The sequence below is a fragment of the Phyllostomus hastatus genome, unplaced genomic scaffold, assembly GCF_019186645.2.
Source record: "Phyllostomus hastatus isolate PE091 unplaced genomic scaffold, TTU_PhHast_1.1 phas_contig_58, whole genome shotgun sequence".
Classification (NCBI taxonomy): domain Eukaryota; kingdom Metazoa; phylum Chordata; class Mammalia; order Chiroptera; family Phyllostomidae; genus Phyllostomus; species Phyllostomus hastatus.
In genome coordinates, this window is record NW_025333916.1 from 32,483,427 (window position 1) to 32,508,312 (window position 24,886).

A 24,886-nucleotide genomic window follows, 5' to 3' on the forward strand; every position below is an offset into this window, starting at 1 on the left:
CAGTGGTTATCATGGATGTGCCTATTTAACAAGGTCTCAGTTGGAGCTGACCAAGATCTCTATTCCCTCAGAACTGACAAGGGTCTTAGGACATTTCAGAACAGGCCACCTCACTTCTTACTCGTGCCAACATTGGAGGGGCTTCTCTAGAAATGTTCCTAGTTTGCTTCTGCCAATGGATGTTTGAGTGAGAGCTTCTAGCCTGAGGAGGGTGTAAACCTAAGTGAAGTGCAGGCCCCTCACTTTGAGTTCCTGGGTGCCTTCCTTAATCTCAGGATCCCAGTAACGGATAGAAACTAGTTTTCAGGGCTGTTGTTTGTTTCCCCTGGTCCACGCTTACACTGGTGCACCCTTTGAGCGTCCTGGCCCTATGGAGGAGGGTCAGAGTCCACTCGCTGGAGCCGTGCCTCACCTTGGGCATTAGGACTATCTCCCCCACTCCCACTCCAGGGGAAGTTTTCACTCACCTCACTCTCCCCTCTTTGCTTTACCACCCCGGTCATTTCCTGTGCTTGCTTGTGAATTCTCCTGTGCATTTAAATAGGTGATTGCTATTTTTATTCAGTGTTTTATAGGAGGGGTTTCAATTATTTGGTTTGCAAAAAAAAGTGAAAAAAGATTTTTAATCAATATTTTGTTCTTCTAGTTTTTAAGGATGAAAAAATACTTTAACAAAGTATTCCTGGCAATGGTGGGAGGCTCACACACCATCTTTCTGCCCCACCCCCGTGCACCCAGGTGTGTGCATGTTTGTGGGATCATGTACGCATGCGTGTGTTCACATGTGTGTGTGCAGGCGCCCATCCCCTCTGCTGCTGCCCCACCTGCCTCCCCTCCAGATCTGCTCACTCCCTGCCTGTTCAGGACTCTGCTCTGTTAGTATCATCTCGCCTGACTTCCAGGAGGTGCCCATCGGTAGTCTAGTAGTTGGTAACAGTGAAAGGTTCCCTTTTCAGTTCGAGTTAAGGCAAAGTGCTTCTCACTACAACAGACAAGCCTGAAGCCTTACTAGTACATGTTTCTCCTTCAAGGAGTAACACATGGACCCTACTCCCTGGGCTTCCTTTCCAGTTCACGCCCTGCGACTCTATCACCCAGCCAACGAGGCAACTTCGTTCTCCAAGACCCATGGGCTCGGCCCATGGCCTCGCGTTCTGGCATTCCCTGACCGCCCGACTTAGGTGGGCTGCTCCTTTCTGATCTGTTTGTACTCCCTGATGGGCTTAGTTCGCATCAGATTCCAGGGTGCAACGATGACATCTCATGAGGAAACTGCCAAGTGACACGGAGGGTTCGGGTGTCACACGTGACGCTCATTTACTAAACAGCCGCCACACGCCAATCGTTGGTCTGGGGACAGGGCCCTGCCACACTGTGCCGGGAGGACAGGTGTAGCCAATGAACAGGGAGCATCAGAGGTGGGCACCGTGGTGGAGACACACACAAAATTGCTACGGAGGACGTGCGGGACAACAGCGCGGGTCAGGGTGAGTCCTGACGACCGGGTCCGAGGGAGGGAGGCGGCCTGTGCATTGATAGAAGAGGGCCGAAGGGCCCCACCCACCAGAAATCAACCCACGGGAGAGGTAGGTAAGGTGGATCCTGGAAGCCTCTGCGGGTGGGTGCTGCCGGTGGACGGAGGCGCCACCAGCCCCGCCCTTCCGGTCGTGCAGCCGGAAGTGGAAGTAGTCGCGGAACGCTCAATTCCGGTCGGGCGGCGGGCAGCATCCGTTTTGACGGTGAGGGGGCTGCGGACAGGGGACGGGGGTGGACGCGGACGCGGGATTCCGGGCGGTGGTCGCCGACCTCCACCGCTGTCCCTCCCCGGGCTCGGGCGGGCTGGGCGCGGCCCCGGAGGCGGGTGGCGCAGCCGTGGTAGCAGCCACCGCGGTCCCGTCACCCCAGAAGTGTTCGGGCCGCAGTCAGTCGTCGTCTCCTCCGACGGAGCGGGCGCGGTGTCGCCCCTCGACTGGGGGTTCCGTCATGAGATGACTGTCCGGTTCTGAGGGCGCTTGGCTGCCCCCTAGAACGTCATTCGGAGCTGAGGCCGCACATATCCCCGAGGCGCGGACTGAAGCTTTGCGCACCTGTGACCACTGGAGACCCCTCCTTGTGCGACACTCCGCCGCACAGTGAAAATCGTACAGGTGTTAATGTCGCTGGCAATATTGGAAGCATGTCAAAGTGAAACAAGGAAACAACGCAAATACAGGGTTATGTATGCAGGTGGATGTCAACTTTGGAATGCAAAGGAAAAATGGGAGCCCTGGCAGAAGTGCCTGCCCCTCGATGGCGGACTTAAGGCGGGGTTGCCTGTTCAGATTTTCTGTATTGGTGTCCATACCTTCATAATCAGAAAAGAAAGACAGTGGTTGTGATATAGTTCCACTTGAAAGAGAAAAGGCATATTATGTACAAGCAGAGGACTTATTTAACACTTAGGAAATCCTCTGTGGGTTTCAGTGTTTTTCTGTAAGAACGTGGGAATGGGGAATGGAAATTTTAGGGAGAGGGTGGGTCTTTTTTCATATCTTTGAGAAGTTGTGTACAGAAAACATGCATGAAATTGGAGGCTCGATGGTTGAAGTCCAGGGGAATGGATTCCTGTTTGATCCTCTCATTTGCCAGACGCCAGCTCTCCCTTTTGACTCCATGACCAGGATGTTGGTGGAGCTGGGGTTGAAGGCAGGTTTGCTTGGTTCGGCAGCACCTCTTTCTTTACGCTGTACCCCAGCCTTCTGTCTTCTCACCTTCGTTTACTTGGCCGTGTTAAGTAGTATGAAACAAATCTGGGTGCTACAGACAGTTGTGATTCTTGAGGGGTATCGTAGATTGTGTGCTGAGACTTCTGCTGGGGTGGTGAGGTGTACTGTCCCTGTGCCTCTGTGTCCCCACTGAGCACTTCTGGTACAGCTGTCCCACCAGCATGGCCAAGGGGTGGTGTGACAGCTCCGGAAATGAGAACTTGGCCCCGTCTGGGCAAGAGAAATGCCGTGGAGACTGACCCACTCAGAGACATCCTCCATATGCTCAAATCTTATACCTGTGAATGCCACTGTAGAACTTTCTCCATACTTGAGTTCTTAAGTTTTGTATTTATTATTAAGGGGTTGGTGGTCGTAGTCCAGCGTTCTTTCAGGTTTACTGGATTAATCAAATGCTCTCTTTGTAAGTTCACTATAAACAACTGACTGTTGGTGGGGTGAGTTGTGTACCTGATGTTACTACCTTGCTAACATACTTCTGCCTCTGCACACAGAATATGTAACTCTAGTATGACAGGGTCCGAGATTCCATCTGCCTTTTAACCATGAAGGAGACTGACCGGGAGGCTGTTGCAACAGCGGTCCAAAGGGTTGCTGGGATGCTTCAGCGCCCGGACCAGCTGGACAAAGTGGAGCAGTATCGCAGAAGAGAGGCCCGGAAAAAGGCCTCCGTGGAGGCCAGATTAAAGGTACGAGGCCAGAGAGGCCACAGGCACCTGCTGAATCCCCAGGCGGGACATAGTCACTTATTTTGAGTTTTAGGCTCTTAGCTTCATTATTGTCGTTTTCCTAAATTAGACTTAGTGATGATCCTGGGAAGCAGCAGAGCAGAGCAGAGCATTCCCTCTACTTAGCACATGCCTTCCAACAGTCTATTACCCGTCTATAGATTTATAAATAAGATTGTGGGAATATTGCAAACATGAAAACACACAATCTTTTCTGGAATTTCTACTTAACTTTTTCAAAGCTTTTCTACATTGTGCGCGCTGAGAATATTTTGTGTAGATCACTTCAGCACATGCTGTAACAGGCCGACTGTGGGCCAGGTATTCTGCTGGCCCTGGGGAAGGAGGGAGGGAGACAGTTAGACACAGGTATTAAGAGTGTGTTCGAGTGGGGCAAGAAAGAAAATCATTCTTTTCAAGATATTTTATGATTTGGGTTGGCTTTCAACCTAACTCATATGAAAAGGGGAAGTTTCATTAAAATATGCACATGCAGTATCGTTACAAAAATGTTAAAAACCCTGGGCTGCTGTGGTGACAGGCAGCAGGATGGCCGCAGGGTATCCAACTTTTTGGCGTCTCTGGAGCACACTGGAAGAAGAAGAAGAAGAAGAGTTGTCTTGGGCCACACATTAAATACACAAACACTAATGAAAACTGATGAGCGAAAAAAAAGATTTTAAGTAAATTTACAATTTTGTGTTGGACCGCATTCATAGCCATCCTGGGCTGCATGTGGCCCATGGGCCACAAGTTGGACACCCCTGGTTGAGGATTTGTCTTTGAGGAAAGTTAATTCTCACACTGATATGGCAGTGAGGTCAGCTCTCCACTAGAAAACACTAGAATCCAGGTAGGTAAGGGCAGCCTTGGTGAGACAGAATGAGGCCATTCATTTGTACAAAGGAGGCACCCCAAAACCGTGGATGGGTTGGAAACAGCAGTTCCATATTAATTTTAAAGTGTGGACTTGCTGCATTTTTAGTCAGAATTTTAATCTGTTCTAGAAACGTGTGGGATTAACTAAGGGTTATCAATAGTGACTTAGAAACCTTGTGTAGTCTTTTGTTAATTATTTCTAAATGCAACTTAAAACTCTTGGATTAAAGGTGTTCCTGGCCTCTTTTGTGCTACCTAGTCTTTCCCCTCCCTTCCACCTGTGTCCTCTGTCCTGCCCCTTCCCTTCTGAGTGTACAGTTAACTGGGTGGCATGCCAGGGGCCCTGTTGAATGAGTCCGGACCGTACATGCACCAGCTCTGCACAGTGGGGCTGGCTCCTCTTGAGTGGAGTCTGGTTCAGGCTGAATGGCAGGAGACCCCTCATTTCTAAAGCTGATGAGCAAGTCCTGACAGTCTTCTGCACTGAGATAAGGCCCGTTAGGAAACTGAGAGGCACCTGGGAAATCACGGCGGGGCGGGGGGTCTTTCTAAAGATACTGTTTAAGGGGTGGCCACGAGACCTGAGGCGCACCCACAGTGGCATCCATTGCCTTCAGGTGGAGGGGCTGGATGAGAAGTGTGAGGTTTTCTCAAAAAGCTTTAAAAGGTATTGTTTTTTTCCAAGGCAGCAATGAAAAAAAGTTTTCTTGGGAATCAATTAGGTACTTTGTTGAGTTTTACTCTCTTTGCTCTGGGTATTGACTCTTCCCTGCTGCTGAAATGGCATTTCTCTTGGGAAGCTTTGTTCATGGCTGCCCAGCACTGCTCACTGCCCACTGTTGCCCCGCAGGCAGCTATCCAGTCACAGTTAGACGGGGTGCGCACAGGCCTGAGCCAGCTCCACAACGCACTGAACGACGTGAAGGACATTCAGCGGTCCTTGGGTGATGTCAGCAAGGACTGGAGACAGAGCATCAACACCATCGAGAGCCTGAAGGACGTGAAGGATGCCGTGGTGCGGCACAGCCAGCTTGCTGCTGCCGTGGAGAACCTCAAGAACATCTTCTCAGGTAGCTGGGCCCACAGCAGGGCAGGTGGGCGCTGCGGGCATCACAGGGCAGAGTGCCGCTGGTGCTCATGCCCATGGCTCTTGCCTGGTTTTCCTTGCTCTGTGGGTGATGGAGAGCTGGTCCAGCTTCTGTGCAGTGTGTCTTGTAGACCTGTTTCAGAGTGCGCAGTAGGTGTGATTCCTACTTGCACAGTTGGGTTCTTATTTTGAACATGGATAGAAATGATCAACTGAGCAAGTAAAGACCAGTAGCTCTGTGCTGGTCAGGACAGAGGAGTGAGTAATTGACCCACTGCCGTGTGAGCTGCATTCACTCGGCAGTGGGGTGGCCGTTGTTAGATCCATAGACCAGCTGGGGCTCTGCCAGGTACAGAAGGATAGAGATGCACCACCCTGGTGACAGGAACTTGTGGTCTGTGACAGAAACGGCCCTGTGAACAGGACAGACTGAGTAATCATCAGAGGGCGAGGTGATTAAGGGGAGCGGCAGTTCCCAGGAGGAGGAAGAGTATGCACAGCCCCGGCACCCAGAGGGCAGGTGTGCAGCACACTCGGGAGTCTCAGTCTTCTTTGGAACCAGACCTGGTGGAGGCTCTGGGGCTGGTGGGGATAGTCTGGGGGCAGGAAGCTGTGGGAAGGACCTTGTCAGAGTAATCTCCCAGCACCTCCATAATGGTAGGAAAAGCGTTCCAGGGCCCATTCAGGGAAGTGTCAGCTGCCACCTAGGTGGGCTCCCTCTTGTGTTCAGCACAGCTGATGCTCACATGATGCTGTGATGGAAGCTGCTTGTGTGCTGCCCCTCAGCCCGGAGCCGGTCCCTCCCCTTGTCCCCTTGCCTCCATCAGGTTCACCAGCACCCCAGCAAGAACCCCGGGGATGATCTAATCACTTCTCTGCCTTTATCTCCTGTCAGGTCTCAGTGAGTTCTTTCTGTCTTTCCCCAAACTCTGCCTGACCCCTGAGTGTCACCCAGCACAGTTCTTCCTACCAGCCTGCTGCTGTGAATCCGTAGCACAGGAGGCCTTTTTCTTGCCACCTCGTACCTTGGTGATCTGGGTCCTGTTCTCACACCTGTGTCTGATGGCAGCATGTTGAGTGCCTGGCCCCCTTGCTCCGTGCCTGTTCATCTTCCTGGGCCTGTGCTCTGAGTTGCTTCTCATGTCCCCCATTAATGGCACAGCAGCACTCCCGACTCCATGGTGGGTGCCTAGGGAGCAGCTCCCCTTGCTGACTGCTGACTGCCTGGAGCTGGAACAAAGTCCTCACGCCAGGATATCCTTCATCCAGCCAGCGCCTTCCTAGTTAATTTCCTCCTCTCTCACTTGCCTATTGACTGGCAGCCTTTTCTTCCGCCTTGGAAAGCTAATGCCGAATGACCAGAACGTTTCTTTACTGGAAGACATTTACCCACAGAAGTTGAAAATAATTGTATTCCCTTGGTGAACAAATGTTCCTGTGTCATATGTTTTTTTTTTGTTAGGAGTCAGTTTTTCCTGGGAGGACACTGTGCTTGTTTGGCGCCCTCCAGACTTTTCCCATCGCCTGTAATTCAGTAGTGCTATGCACGCAGTGTTCCCCCCACTTTTTGAAAATGAAAGTACATACAATACAAAATGCACTGTCATCACCACTTTAAGTGTACAGTTTTGTTGTTTTAAGTACTTCCATATTGTGCTACTCTCATCACCATCCATCTTCAGAACTCGTCATCTTACAAACCGAACCTCTTCACGCAGTGCAATATGTCAGTTGCAATATCTCAAAACTGGAGGAAAAAACCCTGAAACTACACACATTAAGTGATAGTGCCCCACTGCCCCTCCCGTCAGCCTGTTACTGGTCAGAGGTCTAGTTAGATTTTCTTTCTTCTTGGTTTGGTCTCAGTAGGCCTCAGTATCTTCCTAGTAGTTTGCCATTTCCTCTAGGCTATCCAGTGTGTTGGCCTACAGTTGTTCATGGCATTCTCTTTCTTTCTGTAGAATTGGTAGTAATGTTCCCCTTTCATTTCTCATTTTAGAATGTGAGTCTTTTCTCTTTTTCTTAGCCCATCTAGCTAAAGATTTGTCAATTGTGATCTTTACAAAGAACCACATTTTGGTTTTGTTGATACTCTATTACTCTTTTGTTCTCTACTTTTTATTTCTGCTATAATCATAATGATTTTCTTTCTTCAGGGTAATTTTAGGTTTAGCTTATTATTTTTGTAGTTCCTTAAGTTGTAAAGTTAGGTTGTTGATTTGAAATCTTTTTCTAGGTGTTTATAGCTGTACACTTCTCCTTTAGCCCTGCTTTCTTTGCAGCCTGTAAGTTTTGATATGTGTTGTTATTTTCATTTGTCCATAAGTATTTTCTCATTTCCCTTGTGATATTTCCCTTGACCCATTAAGAATATGTTGTTTAATTTCCTTAAATTTGTGAATTTTCATCTGTTACAGGTTGCTAATTTTATCCATTGTCACAAAAGATACTTTGTTTGATTCCTATCTTTTAAACTCTATTGAGATTTAATTTGTGGTCTAACCTATGGTCTGTCCTGGGTCTCATGTGCACTTAATAAAAATGTATGTGCAATTGTGTACTGTTCTGTATATGTCTGTTAAGTCTAGTGGTTTATTGTGTTGCTTAAATCCTCTGTTTTCTTCTGTCTGATTTTTCTAGCCATTGTTGTGAGTGGTGTATTGAAGTCTTCAAGTATTATTATAGAGTTGTGTTTCTCCATTCAGTTCTGTCAGATTTTTCTTCATGTGTGAGTATTTTCATGGTCTCTCGTTAGGTGCATACATGTTTAAGATTATTGTATACCCTTGCTGGATTGAACCTTTTATTAATATACGCTATTTTTTTTGTCTCTTGTAGTTTTTTAAAATTTCAATATTTTGTCTGGTATTCGTATAGGTGCCCCTGCTCTAGTTTGGGTACTCTTTGCATGGAATATCCTTCTATCCTTTCATTTTCAATCTGTTTATGGTTTTAGATATCAAGTGAGTTTCTAGTAGACAGCATAAAGTTGGATGGTGTGATTCTTACCCAACTTTTTATTCCAAAAGATTATTTAATGCATTTGCCTTTCAAATTACTGATAAGGAGGGAAAATTCTGTCATTTTCCCATTTGTTTTCTATATGCCTTAGAGCTTTTTTATCCTTTATGTTCTGCATTATTGTCTACTTATGTGTTTAATGGATGTTTTTGTGCTGAAACATTTTAATTCTCTTCTGTTTTCCTTTTGTGTATATTCTATAGCTGTTTTCTTTGTTGTTCCCATGGGATTACATTTAACATCCTAAAGTTATAATACTTTAAATTTATGCAAGCTTGATTTTAGTGATATAAAAACTCTACCTCTGCAACTCTGTCCTCACCTCCTCTCAGTTATTGATGTCACAGAATTACATATTTATACATTATGTGTCCAAAAATAGACTGATAGTTTTTTTAATGCATTAGTTTCTCAAATTATGTATAAAGCAAAATGTAGAATTATAAACCAAAGTTACAGCAATCCGAGCTTTGGACTAATATTTTTATTTTCTCTAAATGTATTAGTCTCTTAAATTATGTAGAGTAAAAAGTAAAGTCACAAACCAAATTTACAAAAATAGTGACTTTTCCAATTACCCATCTGTTGTCTTTCCTGAGATAGTCGTTTCTCCACACAGCTTCAAGTTAGTGTCTGGTGTCCTTTCACTTCACCTTGTAGGACTCCCTGGAGCGTTTCTGGGGGGCAGATCCGGTGGTCATGCGCTCCCTCGGCTTTTGTTTGTCTAGGTATGTCTCAATTTCTCCTTCACTTCTGAAGTATAGTCTTGCCAGATACAAGATTCTTGGATGACAATTTTTTTTAACCCTGAATATACCAGCCCACTGTCCTTTGTCTCCAGAGTTTCTGATGAGAAATCTGCTAACGATCTTATTGATAATCTCTTGTATGTAATGAGTTGCTTCCCTCCTGCTGCTTTCAAGATTCCCTCATTGTCTCTGGCTTTCTGCAGTTTGGAGGTCTTAGTGTGGGTCTCTGAGTTTTTTTTACTTGCAGTTTTTTGAACTTTTGGATGTTTATATTGATGTATTTCATCAAATTTAGTAAAATTTTTACTGTTATTCAAATATTCTCTCTTCCCCTTACCTCCCTTCTCTTCATCTAGGATCTCCACGGTGTACACGTGTCTGCCTGACGGTGCCCCAGAGGTCCCTTTAGCTGTGTTCACTCTTCTTTCGTCATTTTTCTTTCTGTTTCTCATACTATATAATTTCTGTTGTACCATTTTCAAGTTTACCTATTCCCTCTTGTGTCTGCTCAAATCTGTCTTTGAATCCCTAAAGTAAAATTTTCATTTCAGTTATTATTTTTAGCTGCTAAATTTGGGGGCAGGGGTTCTTTTAATTTTTTATGTCCTGATATATGTTTCCATTTTGTTCATTTGTCATGTTCTTAATGTTCTCCATGTCTTCCTTTAGTTCTTTGAGCATCATATTTAAAGCTTGTTTTAAAGCTTTTGTTTAATAAATATCCCATCTAGTCTTTCTCAAGGACAGTTTCTGTTGGTTTATTTTTTATTTTGAACCTTCATACTTCCCTGTAGTCCTGCTAGTGTTCCAGCCGAGGCAGGTTCACATGGGATATGGGCAGACAGAAGAAAATAGGAGGAGCCTTCAGCATGTCTGACACGCCTCTATTCTGGGCGGGACAATCTGAATGTGCCACAAGCCACAAGTAGCACCGCAGAGAGTCCCTGCTCCCTTGTATACTGTGTGAACACAAAGCCGGCAGGTGTCAATAGCTGACCTTCTGGTTATATGATAGAGCTTAAATCTGCTCACGCGGGCCCTGCTCCAGGGTATACAAACACTGCTGAGTCACAGTTGCATGGACATCCGGGCCACAGAGCCTGACTGACTCCATTATCCCTACACCTGTATCATTGTATGCCTTGTGGTTCTTTCGGTTGAACATGAGATGTTTGAATTTAATAATTAGGTAACTCAAAATCAGATTCTCCTCCTCCCCAAGAATGCTGATTTTTGTTTATTGTTTTTGATTTTTTTTTTATTGTTATAGGCTATCTGTGCTGAGGATCAGCCTGAGATGTAAACTTAAGGTCTTCTCGAGTCTTTTCTGAGCTTGCACCTTTCCCTGGGCCTATGTAGTCACTTTCTAAATTTCCCTTTATATGAGGTTGCCTTTGAATGCTCTAATCTTTAAACATCTGGCTTCCAAAAGGGAAAAAGAGAAAAATGAAAGAGGTAAAAGGTACTGGTCCTGTAAGTGCTCTGGATGTCACTTCACCTAGTTAGGGAGGGGCTTGCAACAATGGCACCCACCTTCGTGTCTGCACCTCTGTGATCAGAAGCACAGCAATCAGCAAGTGGAGTGCAGGTCCCCAGTATTTGGAGGTTAGGGCCCTTTTTGCATACTCTGGCTCCTGCAAGTTGTATGTAAGCTGCTGTAGAGACATGTGGCAGGCGTGGTGGCTGCTGGGGGACAGTGGCTGCTGTTGTGCTGAGAGCTTAAATTGAACAAAATTAACTGTAATTTCCTGTCTGAGCCTTCCCTTGGAAGTTGCAAGACTCTAGAGTTCAGTAGACTCTATAGTTCTACAGTAGTTACATCAGGCAGATTCTGTCAGTACAATTACCCAGATGGGGGAGACAGACTCTTGGTACTTCCTCCTCTGCCACCTTCCCAGAATCCTGTACAGCTGTATGTGGTTTTTCACAGTGCCATCTTGTGCCTTTTTCCCCAGTGCCCGAGATCGTGAGGGAAACCCAGGACCTCATAGAGCAAGGGGCGCTCCTGCAGGCCCACCGGAAGCTAATGGACTTGGAGTGCTCCCGGGACGGCCTGATGTACGAGCAGTACCGCATAGACAGCGGGAACACTCGGGACATGACCCTCATCCACAGCTACTTTGGGAGCACACAGGGGCTCTCTGACGAGCTGGCCAAGCAGCTGTGGATGGTGCTGCAGAGGTCGCTGGTCACCGTCCGTCGTGACCCCACCTTGCTGGTGTCTGTTGTCAGGATCATCGAAAGGGAAGAAAAGATTGACAGGCGCATACTTGATCGAAAAAAGCAAACTGGCTTTGTTCCTCCGGGGAGACCCAAGAACTGGAAGGAGAAGATGTTTGCTATCTTGGACAGAACTGTAACTACCAGAATCGAGGGCACGCAGGCAGACACCAGGGAGTCCGACAAGATGTGGCTCGTTCGCCACTTAGAAATTATAAGGAAGTATGTCCTAGATGACCTCACTGTTGCCAAAAACTTGATGGTTCAGTGTTTTCCTCCCCATTATGAGATTTTCAGGAATCTCCTGAGCATGTACCACCAGGCCCTGACCACACGGATGCAGGAGCTGGCCTCGGAAGACCTAGAAGCAAATGAAATTGTGAGCCTGTTGACTTGGGTCTTAAACACCTACACAAGGTAACACTAACTTTGCCCCTTGTGTCTTTTTTATGTAGAAACTATAACAAAAACACACCAACCTTCTCTAGACAGCCACTGTTGGTTTGCTCCAGTCAGGTACTCAGCACCGCAGGCATTATTTTCTGGTTGATAAAAGTCATCTTTCTGTGGGGGCTTGTCCTTGAGGTCAGGGCCCTGGGGGCTTGTCCTTGAGGTCAGGGCCCAGCCTCTGGTCATGTGAATGCCCTTATGTTTGGGTGGTACCTCTGCCCTTGACATCCAGTCCACATTGAGCAGTTCAGGTTGGATATCCTGTGGTACTAAGGGTCACTATACACTAACCCACTTTCTCCTTGAGGTGACACCGAGCAGGTGGTTTCAGTGGACAGGTGAGGACACATGGGCCCAGGAGGTCCTTCAGAGTCATTGTGGTTGGTGAGGAGATGCCCTCACTCCTTTCCCAGATTTGGTTTCTTTTTTCTCACCAGTATGGTGGTAAATTCAGTTGTCCTTTTTGCATTTCAGCCTTGGGGCTATGTCACTTCACGAAAGGGTGAAAGGGTACAAGACGGAACAGTGGTTGGGTATTGTGAAGTTGTTTAAGATCATCTGGCTGAGAGGAAAACACAATGTTTTATGAATAAAAAACAGTATTAGGTACTATATTGGAATTTTTTTTTTAAGTCTTATCATTAGTGTGTAGAAATTAATTAAACCTCTTGTTCTAGCAGTAAGGTTTTGGGATGTTTTGTTTTTGGCAACAGCTTATAGTAGATACTGTGTACACTTTCAGTGCAGAAAAATATAAAGAGAGAGGAAATATCTCACCTTTTTAATGATGATCCTTGTGGCTGCAGCTTTGGTCACCTCCTGTGTGCCGCTGTCACACAGCCTGGGAGCCCACGGCTGCCGTGGTTGCCCCCTCTGGCAGTCATCTCCGTGCAGCCTTGATCTGTATGTGTTCCCCCTGAGGAAGGCACTGGATGATTATCTTCCTTCTGTATGTGAGGGAATGAGGCACAGGGAATAATGTGCCCATCCACACAGCCAGCGAGTCAAGTGTAGAACAGGGTTCAAATCTGGACCCTGGGCCCTCCCTCGCCTGTGCTCCAGCCATCTGACATGGGGGGGTGGGTGTGTGGCATGCTGAGTTTTGTGTGTTGATTTTGTTTTTCACTCAGTACGTGGTAAGCACTTTTCTGACTTGGGCAGTTTCCTGTTGTCTTCCCATTCCATCATATTGGACTTTATCATGGGAAGAATTGAACTGCTTTTGTACTGCAAACATTTTCATGATGAATTAAGGTTCTTGGTGGGGGGGTAATAATTTGGGTTAAGTGAATCATCTTTTGACATTGGCATAATTTTATGAAGTGTCATTTTATTCAGGAAGACCTTGGATTTCTTATAGAGAGTGGACTAGTGTCATTTAAATATACATTTAGGGCTCTGGTCAATGTAGCTCAATTGGTTGGAGCATCATCCTATAAAGCAAAAGGTCACAGGTTCAATTCCTGGTCAGAGCACATACCCCAGGTTGTGGTTCAATCCCCAGTCAGGGTGCAAATGAGAAAGCAACCAATTGATGTTTCTCTCTCACATTGATGTGTCTCTTCTCACTATCTCTCTCACTCTCTCAAAAAAAAAAAAGAAAAAAAATGTCCTCAGATGATGATAAAAATAAACACACACACACATTTAGGGAATGTAGCGTAAGGTATGTGAATTTTCTGAGCAGTTGAACCTTGGACCTTTAAGAACCCAACCACATACACAGGTATTAACCGTTTTTTAAGAAAACTTTTTTCTGAAAGTTAGTCTATATCCCTGCCTTCTGAAGCATGGTAGACTGGATACAGTGACATTTTCCTTGCTGACTTGAGTTGCATATGGATGTCACGCGTTCTCTGCACTAGAGATTACTCTCCTGTTACATAAAACATACCTGTTTAGCACCTCCAATTTGCCCCGGTCTTCATGGGAGGCACTGCGGTACTACAGACGATCTCTCCGCACTGGGCCTGTTTCTCAAGGGGGCCTCCAGGACCTTGTGACACAGGCACCCAGGCTCCTTGGCCAGTGCCCGAGGCCCCGCCTCTCCTCCGGAAAAGAAGTAGCAACCCTTAGAATTTTCTATCTGTTTCTTGGCTTTTAATCTTTCTCGTTCCTGGGTTTCTTATAGCACAGAGATGATGGGAAACGTGGAGTTGGCCCCAGAAGTGGATGTTAGCAGCCTGGAGCCTTTGCTTTCTCCAAACGTGGTCTCTGAGCTGCTGGACACGTACATGTCAACTCTTACTGTGAGTAGAGCTGCGTGTGGCCCCAAACAGTCTGTGTCTAGTGCCCCGACGCTGCTTCGGTCTCTGCATGTCGACCTGGAACCAATGCCAGTGTGCAAAAGAAGGGAGTGAGACCCTGCCTGGACATTGGCTCCTAAGGATGCTCAGGCTCTCTTTTTGGGAAATTAGGTCTTGAAACATACACTTGCCAGTTAGATGAGGGGAGTGGCCCAATCTCTGGATCTGGATGTGGAGATTGTGTGGGGCACACGTTCCACAGGTATGGAAACTGGCCCTGGTTGGAGGAGTGAGCCTGTCCTGACCCCAGCAGGCTGACAAGACCTCGGGATGTCCTGCTGACGTGTGGGGGTGCCTGCCAGCCACTTAGCATTGAGCCTGGGGATGAGAGGGTGGCAGTTAGGGCACCAAATGCTGCCCAGCGATCCCCAGGCAGTCTCAGAGTAAGATGAAGGCAGGGTCTGCTTCCAGCCTGCTCACCGCACAGCGTTCTGATATGCAGAGGCCCACGCCGTGGAAGCTGGGTGGTGGCTCTGTGCACATGAGGTGAAGGTGCTGGTGTCCGGTCTTCCACGGACAGGTCTGTCTTGGTCTTCTGTGTACTTCTGACAAACCTGACCAAAAGCATGGAGGCTGGTGGGGGCACTGCTGCTGTGGAGTTGGCTGTCTGGGTGGCTTTTGTGGCATCCCTTGTTTGGGAACAGGAATTCTGAGCGTGCTGTGTTTGGTTTCTGCGGCTGCACCAGTGTATCCTTGGCTTAGAGGTCATATTCTTTTCTCCCTCCCTCTGCTGCCAAACTTCCTTAGTCAAACATCATTGCCTGGCTGCGCAAAGCTCTAGAAACAGATAAGAAAGACTGGATAAAAGAGACTGAGCCTGAAGCTGACCAAGACGGGTACTACCAGACGACATTACCGGCCATTGTCTTCCAGGTACCACCTGTGGATTCTGAGTTTCACTTCTGGGTAGTTAACAGGGTCTGTGGGTTTTACAAACGAACGCCAAGTGCCTCATTTTGTAGTGAAGATAGAAAGAATCCTGCCTAGTGCCTCGGGTCCTCTCTCTGAAGCTGAAGAAACTGAGCGTTGTACCTGCCAAGGAGATCTGTCTAGGGTCACTTTAGTTTTCCTAATCCTTTTGCACTTGAACCAGAACTGAATTCTTTGTTATTTGAGTGTAACACTTGGATTTGAGTTTGCTTGTTTGAAGTATCCTGATATTGTAAATGACTTTATAAATGCCATAGAATTGAGTCTAACCTGATGGAGTTGGGGAAGAGTCCCTTAGATTTTAACAATAATCATGCATTCTTACAGATAACATACTTTTGAATGCCTGGCCACCTGCTAGTGTACCCAGTGCCCTTCTCCTTTTCTCTGGCCTGTGCAGTTTTTTTCAGTTGAGTGGATGACAGTAGAAGGCCTGAGCCCTGTTGGAATATTCATATGACACTCTGACTGCTGTCGGTTCTGGGGCTCTAGCCTGCAGAAATGGGTACTGGTGGTGGTTTTCTCCAGGCAACACTTAGCCACAGATTGGTCCTCACCCTTTCTTTATTTTAATTCTTTATTTATTCTCACATCATAACAGCCCATTTGCAACAAGGACCTGGGGTGAGCTTTGCCTGCTGGCTCTTCTGTCTTTTCAAGTTCACTTTTCCTTAGCTCCAATATATGTCCTAATTCTTCTTAAGAAATCCACATCACTAGTCACTGGGCAGCACCCATGTCACCTCATGGGCCCCCATCTCCTTGCCAGCTTCCCCTTCAAGGAGACCTGCCTGTTTATAGGCAATTAGGAAATGATTCGCTTGCTTTTTTTACCCGGTGAGAAAGTCATTTGTTTAACTTTATTTTTTGCATGGTTTCATTTTTTTCTCTGAATTTGGACTATCCTAACTCACAGTTAGCAGATGGGGTTTTATATAATAGGAAACCTGTGCTCTTGTGAGTTTGTGTTAGAATTCATCCATTCTCCAATTTTTAGATGTTTGAACAGAATCTTCAAGTTGCTGCTCAGATAAGTGAAGATTTGAAAACAAAGGTACTAGGTTTGTGTCTTCAGCAAATGAATTCTTTCTTAAGTAGGTATGTATTTTTGCCATTGTATTAATGTAGAAAATACATGTTTTTAAAAATCAGAGGCAAAACTGTGTTGGTCCTGTTATGCCTTATATTAAAAAAGAGTTTAAGCCTGGGCTGACTGTAGTTGCCTTATTTTATCGTTTAGAAAGGCAGCCTTTCCTTGTTACCTTCTGTTGGGTATGTGTCCCCAGACCCCTGAGACCCCAGGTCTGATCCGTGCCACCCCCAGCAGTGTTGTCAGCATGCCGCAGGGTTGGAGGTGGAGCTTCTCCCGAGACGCTTGTCCTTCCTGTAGTCTGAATTTCTGCGGCGGGGTGGACAGCTCCGGGAGCGGTGGCTCCTACTGCTGGGAGGCATCCCCAGCTGAGCCAGCCCTAGATGGGGGGCTCAGAGGGACTGTACCCCCAGGATACCCCCTCCCTTGGAATTGTTCATGAAGAAGATTTTTAAACCTGTGCAAAAGTAGAAAGAATGACATAAAAAACTGTTTACCCATCATCCAGGTTCAAGAGCTGTCCCTTTAAAGCCACCCCTTGCCTCATGCGGCCACCCTCCCCCTCCCTTCTCCCCTGTGCTCTCTTTCTCTGCTGAAGTAACTTTAAAGAAAATCCCAGACATTGAGGCATTTCCCCTGCATTTTCTGCCCTAACTACATGGCTATCAGCCCACATAAAACTGCACAATCACTCCACGGGACCATCTGACACCAAGTTTGTATTTGGGCTTTCCCAGTGGTCGCATACATATCTGTATAATTACATATTCTACAGCACATGTGGTTTTTCCAGTCCTCATGTCCGTGACGCAGGAGAACAGTCCCTTCCCTTCTATAAGCCACTGGCACAGTGCACATTGTCCTGTAGAGTGACCAGCATCTTCCAGCACAGGACTGCCATCTGCTCACAACCACAAGTTGTCTCTAGCAGCTTAGGAATTCCCCGTACTATCATGCTGTAAGAGCCCTGTGCAGGTGGGATGTGTGTTCCACACGGCAGCACATCAGGAGACGCGTGTCTTCCCATCCTGCTTTGGTGGCTCGGCGCCAACAGGGAGGCCCCTCAGAGTTCCCGTCGGCCATCCATCTGGGGGACACGGCCGGAATTAGTCATTTCATTAGAGGAGTGAGGTTGGATTCTTCTGTAAAGAGGAAGCTTTTCTCATTTCCTCAGCCATTTGATTACCTGAACCACACTTTGGACAGAAAGGTAGAATACTGAATATTTCCCTTTAGTTGCCAATTTTCATTTTTTTTTAAGATCTATAGCGTGTTGTACTGTTCTACTCCTGTACATGTTTGAGGATCTCCATAATTAGTTAAAAAATAAAACGTGTAGCCCTCTCAGTTGTTTGTTTTCGTGACATCTAAAGAGTCTCATTTATTTTTTATTTGATTTCTTCAGGGAGAGTTTCAGAAGGGGACATTTTATCTAATACTTGATAGTGTTCCCGTTTTATAAATTTCTAGGCAAATTATGTCAGAAAAAAATAATACTTTCCAAATGACTCAATCAAATATTCCAGAATATTTTTATAATCAGAACCCTATTTCAAAGAGTTGACATGAAATTAATTTTTAATAATTCATTTAAAATGACCAATTTCTCTGTTCTTTTATTAGTACAGAGCAACCAAATTTTCTTTTTTTGTGTTAAAGACTCGTCTGGTCAATCGTTAGTGATGTAAGCCTCATATTATGAGTGAAGTCAGTGTGGCATGTGAAACACCTGCAGGTTTTCCTCTGATAGTATTTGCTGTGGGTTGTACGTCCTCAGATACAAAGACGAAGCTCAGCTGTATAAGGAGGAGCACTTGAGGAACCGGCAGCACCCTCACTGCTACGTCCAGTACGTGATTGCCATCATCAACAACTGCCAGACCTTCAAGTAAGTGACTGTTGGGTCAAAGACAGGCCTGTGAGGACACTCAGCCGCCTCACCGAGCTGCAACTCTTCCTTTGCAGAGAATCCATAGTCAGTTTAAAGAAGAAGTACTTAAAAAACGAAGTGGAAGAAGGCATGTCTCTGAGCCAGCCGAGCATGGACGGGATTCTAGATGCCATCGCGAAAGAGGGCTGCAGCAGCCTGCTGGAGGAGGTCTTCTTGGACCTGGAGGTGGGGCTCTCTGGCCGTGCGCCCGAGCTGAGTGCGCCTGCCTTCATCCTCAGTCGCAGTAAAAGTGCTGTGGCTTTTCTGTGACGTGGTATGCCCTGGGTGGTGTAGGTCTGAGTTTTGGTCCTGCTGCACAACTGAATAGAGACTCCCGGTAAACATCAGTGGATTATAACCTAGAACCATGTCACAGGAAGACTGCTATATTCCTTAGCAGAATCTTGATGGCAAAGAAATACAGATATAAAAAATATTATTTGTTACTTACCAAGATGGCATGGATTGCAAACGTGTTGTCGAGGGCATGAGCAAAGGGACAGTCTTGTGTTCTGTGCAGAATGTGAATTGTGCAGTTTTTGGAGGACAGTTTTGAAACAGGTAATTGAGGGTTTAGTTTGCGTGCTTTTTGAACAATTCCACTTATAAGAGTTTTACCTGCAGAAGAGTACAAAGTCACTACAGCATTTTTTTAAATTGCAAAATGTGAAAAATTTTAAATGTCCATCAGAATAGGGTGGGTAAATTACAGAATATTTGTATGATAAATTCAGGGTGGGGCAAAAAGTATTATTTTTATATAAAATGACAGTAATTAATAATACAAGAATAAAATTCCACACACAACTGTACACCTACTTTTGCCCAACTCTATATATAGTCAGTCCTTAAAGGTGAAATGTGTGCACACAGATACCTGCATACATCACAGGTGCGTGTGGTCTGAGTCCCGTGTGGTTAAAGTACACACTTGCAGGTTACACACCAGTAGTGCTTGTGATTACCAGGTACTGTCGCTCACAGCAGCACATCAGGCAGACATGCAGCACACCCCTCCCGATGCCAGGATCTCAGTGTCATAGTGATGTTTTCTGTGGTCTGCTTTTTAGCCACATCTCAGTGACCTAATGACAAAAAAGTGGCTGTTGGGATCAAATGCTGTAGACATCATCTGTGTCACCGTGGAAGACTATTTCAATGATTTTGCCAAAATTAAAAAGCCATATAAAAAGGTAAGAGTGTGGGGCACAGTCACTGGCATGCTGGAGCCCACGTGGCATCTTGTGTAGCGTTCAGTGTCAAATTAGTTCTGTGAGTGGAAGTTCGGAGTTGGTTTTATTAACCCAAGGCAGGAGACGTCGGTGTCTAAAGATGAGTTGGAGGTGGAGGTGATGGCGCCTCTTAGTGAAGACTGAGACCATCTTCTGGCTTCATTGCTCCTGACACCCCACTAAAGCCACACTGACACACAGCCACAGACCTGATCCCCCGTGGGTGGTGGGGCAGTGGCCATGGCTCTGATGAGACGGCAGGGAGAAAGGGCAGTCCTCAGTCCAGGTACCCATCAAGACACATTGGCTACTGGACTTCCTCCAGTCTGCAGAGGTCCCGTGATAACAGGGAGTTCCTGTGTTAATTACTGTTTAGTCTCCTCCAAGTCTTAACCGCACAATGCCACCATGTCCTCATCCAGGGCTAGGGCCTATTTTCATGTGCACCCAGCCTTGTGTAGTTTTCGCTATTGTTGTTATTAAAAGTTTAATCTGGCCGTGACTGGCGTGGCTGAGTACATTGGGCTTCACCCTGTGGAGCAAAAGGTCGCTGATTCAATTCCTGGTCAGGGCACGTGCCTGGGTTGCGGGCCAGGTCCTGAGTTGGGGGCATGCGAGAGGCAACTGATCAATGTTTCTCTCACACATCTGTGTTTCTCTCCATCTTTCTCCCTCCCTTCCCCTCTCTGACAATAAATAAATAAATAAATTTTAAAAGTTTCATTTGTAAAATCAGGGTTTCTAGCTTTTCTTTTTTTTACAGAAATGAAGTGGTTTTGATATGTTGACCTCATATCCAGACACTTTGTAAAACTAACTAGTGTTCCTAGGATGTGTCTCCACATCTTTCCAGTTCTCTAGGCAGACAGGTGTTTTATCCATGAACGCTGACATTGCATGTGTTCATTTCTGGTCCTTACAGCTTTTATGTCTTCTCCATGCCTTGCTGTGCTGGACACCCAGCCCAGTGGGCATCTGTGTCTAATTCCAAATCTTAAAAGAAATTCTTCTAACTGCCATTAAAAATAATACTTGCAGGGAGACCCAGGTGCTTTAAGTCCACCTGACCGATGGGTCCCTTCACAGCTGTCAGGAGGCTCTGGTGCTTAGAGGTCTGGTGGGATCAGCCAGCTCTGGTCATTTTCAAATTTCTTGTTGCTTACACAGGTTTTAGTTCCAGTTTTTATTTCTTTAAACATTTTGTATGTTTATTTAACTGTCGATGTCTGGGGTCTGTGTGTGGAGTCCCCAGGCCGGGAGCTTGTCCCTGCAGACTCCCGGTCCTGGTGGCTTGTCTCCCAGTGTGGTGATGCTCATGCCTCACGTGAGGGCGTCTGCTGTCCCAAGAGCCTGGGCTGTGGACCGGAGCACAGTCCTTTGACCCTGCTCTTGGCCACAACCCCAGGCAGGTGCTGGGTGCTATCTTGCTTGTCTTGTTTGGGGTCCTTGGGTTCCCCTTCCCTTTGGCACAGGGAGCAGAGCACCCAGCTTTCCCAGGTAGGCACAGCTCTGTTTGGTCTGGAGCTGTGATGCCACTCGTCACGTCAGTGCAGTTTTATTTGCACCATTGTGGGATGACTACCTGGTGCCCACGTGCCACTGGGGGTGGATCTCAGTGGGAGCTGGGGTCTGCGTTGTGTCCACATGTGTTGTGGGGAGAACCATGGCCTTCTCTGACATGTCCTCAGATGGATGGACTCGGGGTTCCTCCTTCCTCTAAAGCTCTGTCACCATTTTCCTGGTTGTTAAACAGGCTTCTGTGGATGAGGCACGATGTGTGTGCTTCCTGCACGTCTGTCCTTTGGAGCCTGTCCACTTGTGAGGGTTGGAGCTGGGGCCTGGCCCAGGGTCCCCAGTTTCCCTGCTGACCCCAAACTCCACCCTGCGATGAAGTGCTCTGAGATACGTGCAAGATGAGACAGCTAGAGGAGTTGGCTGGGGTTACCCAGAGGGGTGGGCATGAGGCCCCGTGAGTGGTCTGGGTCTGGGAAAAGCACGTGCTATGCTGGCACGCCTGGCAGGAAACCGCCCTGCAGCGATGTATGCTGCTAAAAGGACGTGTCGTGTGAGGCTGCAGGCAGGCCGTATGTGGGGACCTTTATTCTGTTTGTCCTCTGGAGGCACAGTCAGCATCTGAGGCGCAGCGTCAGCTCCATTGGCACCCATCTGCACGGCTCTTGCTTGTGCTGGGCCCTGCCTGTGCAATTCCTTTTCATCGTTGGATTTCAGAGTGAATGCTGGTATGATTTTCTAAAGTAAAAATTATAATTAAAAGTCAGATGTGCTTATTTACTTACTCTGAAGCCCTGCCATCTGTACTGATGGGAAATGGGAAGGAATGCATTCTGTTCACACGTTGACCTAGATTTAAATGGAAGTCCATGTGTCCGAGGAGCTGACATGTCTCTGCTCCCCAGCGGATGACGGCCGAAGCACACCGACGCGTGGTGGTGGAGTACCTGCGGGCTGTCATGCAGAAGCGCATTTCCTTCCGCAGCCCTGAGGAGCGCAAGGAGGGGGCCGAAAGGATGGTCCGGGAGGCTGAGCAGCTGCGGTTCCTGTTCCGCAAGCTGGCGTCTGTGAGTGCCACCGCCTCATGCCCTTTCAGAGTTGCTGCCACTAAAAAGTATCACTGTGGGTGCTCTTCCAGTTTCCACCCATAGGACTTTCAGGCCAGTTCATCAGTCATGTCAGGAACCAAGTGACTAATTCTTGTTTCCTGTGTTAGCAGGAGAATCTGTATAGAGATCTGTCTGACCCGTGTTTGGGGCACATGTGCTCAGGGCAATAGCTTCGAGACTTCTGGTGTCAGCACGTAACCAGACTTCAGCTCTGAGACACAATACTCATCCGTCCCTTCCCTCATGCGGGGCTGAGCTGACCTCGTGACCCACCCAGCCCCCAGCCCCGTCTCTGTGCTTAGTGCCCCCATGGGGACGACCCCCTGTGGGAACCTCCTTGATGTTTACGTGAAAGGAGGGAATGGGCTGGCCAGCCAGGCATCCTCAGCCAGAGGGAGGGTTTGAGAGGCTCCAGCCTGTGTCTGGCCCGAGGTGTCATGGTGCTGCGTGCTGCTTATGACCTCTACACTCACTTCTAGGGCTTCGGCGAAGAAGTGGATGGGTACTGTGATACGATCGACGCCATTGCAGAAGTGATTAAGCTGACAGACCCGTCCCTGCTCTACCTGGAAGTTTCGACTCTGGTCAGCAAATACCCAGACATCAGGTAATGGCCTCCTGTCTCAACTAGAACTCGGGGAGCAGAGCAGCAGGATCATTCCAAGGGTCCTGGGTTTTAGGTGTGTCCCTGAGGGGTGATAGTGTGGCAGCTCTGGGCTCCTTCACAGGTGAGCTGTGCAGACTACAGTTGTAGGCAGAGTGGGCTTCTGAGAATGACAGCGGACGTGCCTGCATTTCATGTGCCCTCTGCCAGCCCTGTTCATGTTCCTCCCAAGTGTCAGAGTGGGTGGGGCCGGACTGGGACTCGATGTGGGTGGGAAAGTGGCTGAGCAGAGTGGTTTTAGGAAGCTTACCTTGTGCTTGTGGTGGACTCAGAAAAGGGAGCCTGCATTCTGTGCTTGGCCAGGACACCTTCCAGCCCTTGTGGGGAAAGGGGCCTGCCCACGGGGCTGGCTGCAGGCTCCTGCAGCCTTTGCACACCCACCCAGGTGGCCTCCCAGCATCTTCTCCTCCTGCGGTTGCTCTGGGTTGGCTCCGAGCGGGAAGAACCGATGGTCCTGTGCTCTCCAGGGTCCTCCTGTTCTAGTTAGTTAGTCTATTAAACAAAGATTTAAAAAGGCAACCTTTAAAAAACTTTGCAGTTATAGACTGGAAGACCATGTTATGATATGAAAATTTGGGCTTCTCTCCCTCTGATGGGACGGGAGACATGCCTTTCACTTGTAGCTGGTGACCCTGTTCTGGGGACCCTCAGTGTCAGCTGAGCCGCAGCGGGGGGTGGGGGTGGGGAGCTCGAGTAAGGCTCCAGGTGAGCAGCTCAGTGCATCCTCCCATGCACCCCTCCCATTATCCCTGCTTTCCCAGAGACGACCACATCGGTGCTCTGCTGGCCATGCGAGGGGATGCCAGCCGGGACATGAAGCAGACCATCATCGAGACATTGGAGCAGGGCCCCACGCAGGCAAATCCGAACTACGTGCCCATCTTCAAAGAAATCATAGTTCCCAGTCTGAATGTGGCCAAGCTGCTCAAGTAGCCTCTCAGTTTCCAGCCTGAAGCTGGTCCCGCACTCATCACCCCGAGAGTGACAGCCAGGGATGCATGATGCCGAGCACAAGGCTTCCTGAGAGACAGGCGCTCTGGTGGTGGGTTCTGGCCCTCTCGTCATGGACAGGCTTTGTGAGCAGGGTCCTGGCTGGCTGTTCCTGTTTGTCTCTCAGCCTCCCTCTCTTCTGCAGTGTCAGCACTTTGGATGCCTCTGTTCAATAAAAGTAACCGCTGCGGGGAACTTAGAGTTGCCTGGCTTTGGGGTTTTCTTACTAGCCATGGCCGCAAAGGGCCCAGATGCTACATCTGAAGGCCATCTCCACCCTCACCCACCTGAGTGGGGCGGGGGGAGTCCCACTGGCATCCCTTTGGCCCACTGCTCATCACCTGAATAGGCAGTAGCCCTGGGTGTGTCTGATTTGTGGGCCCTGCTTGTTCCTGACACAGTCTCTGAGACCCTCTTTCTGTCATTCAGCTGTCTGCCCCTGGCTGCCTTCAGCCATAGCTTCATTCTACACAGTGATCTTTGTACCAAGCCCAGGAAAGTTCCACCCAGGACAAACAGTGAGCCCCTGCAAGTGCCTCCCCAGCCTCGCACTGCCCTCCCGGTGAGCAGGCTTTCGTAGGTGGCAGTGCTCTGGTCTAGCTTCGCTGCTGACTGAAATAGGAAACGGAGGTGTTTGCTCCTGTTTCCCTGTCACAGGTCCCTCCACCCTTGATTCGGGGTCCCAGGGACTGGCCAGTTCAGGCAGGAGGGTCGTGGCTGGGGGAGACGCCTGTGCTGCAACTTCCCGCCGGACGGCATGTGCGCGTGGGGTCGGGCTGCTCTAAGCCTCCGAGGTGCCCGTGGACAGGCTTGTTTCTTCTGAGACCTGTCCCTGACAGCACCGTTGGTGTGGTGCGCTCGTCTTCACGAGACCTGAGAAATTCGCAAATAGGACTTTCTGGGAAGAGTCAAAACTGAAGTGGAAGTAAGTAACTAAAAATTCAGTTCTTATGAGTAGTAACTGGCTTGGAATAGGTGTATTCTTCCTAAAGACATCTAGCTGATGTGCAGTTTCTTGATACACGTGTTAATCTGGTTCCCTACTTACGAGATGCCTTAAACAGCATCTAGCAATGCTCAGTAAATACTTTCGATTGTTAATAATCATTAGTTATTGCCCCTTATAATAATAAAAATGCATTTATTTTCACTCCAAGTTACTTCTGGAATAGATGTCCAGTGTGACCACTTAGAGAATAATAGACCCAGGTGGCACGGGTTCTG

The 24,886-nt window shown here is 47.8% G+C and overlaps 1 protein-coding gene across 4 annotated transcripts; it reads left to right on the top strand.

Annotated features, from left to right (window-relative positions):
- Positions 1-1,681: 1,681 nt before the first annotated feature.
- EXOC3 (exocyst complex component 3) lies at positions 1,682-23,861 on the top strand. Of its 4 annotated transcripts, none has more exons than XM_045848057.1 (13): positions 1,682-1,739; positions 3,260-3,454; positions 5,223-5,442; positions 11,185-11,866; positions 14,031-14,148; positions 14,953-15,078; positions 16,133-16,233; positions 18,003-18,113; positions 18,191-18,341; positions 19,226-19,348; positions 21,805-21,966; positions 22,488-22,615; positions 23,434-23,861. In XM_045848057.1, exons 2-13 carry the CDS (start codon positions 3,311-3,313, stop codon positions 23,603-23,605), a joined length of 2,238 nt encoding a protein of 745 aa, XP_045704013.1. In that variant the 5' UTR covers positions 1,682-1,739; positions 3,260-3,310; the 3' UTR covers positions 23,606-23,861. The 4 variants fall into 4 exon arrangements, with proteins under 4 accessions (XP_045704013.1, XP_045704012.1, XP_045704015.1 ...); XM_045848056.1 differs by lacking the exon at positions 1,682-1,739 and adding an exon at positions 1,748-2,226; XM_045848059.1 differs by lacking the exon at positions 1,682-1,739 and adding an exon at positions 1,748-2,147.
- The last annotated feature ends 1,025 nt before the right edge of the window (positions 23,862-24,886 follow it).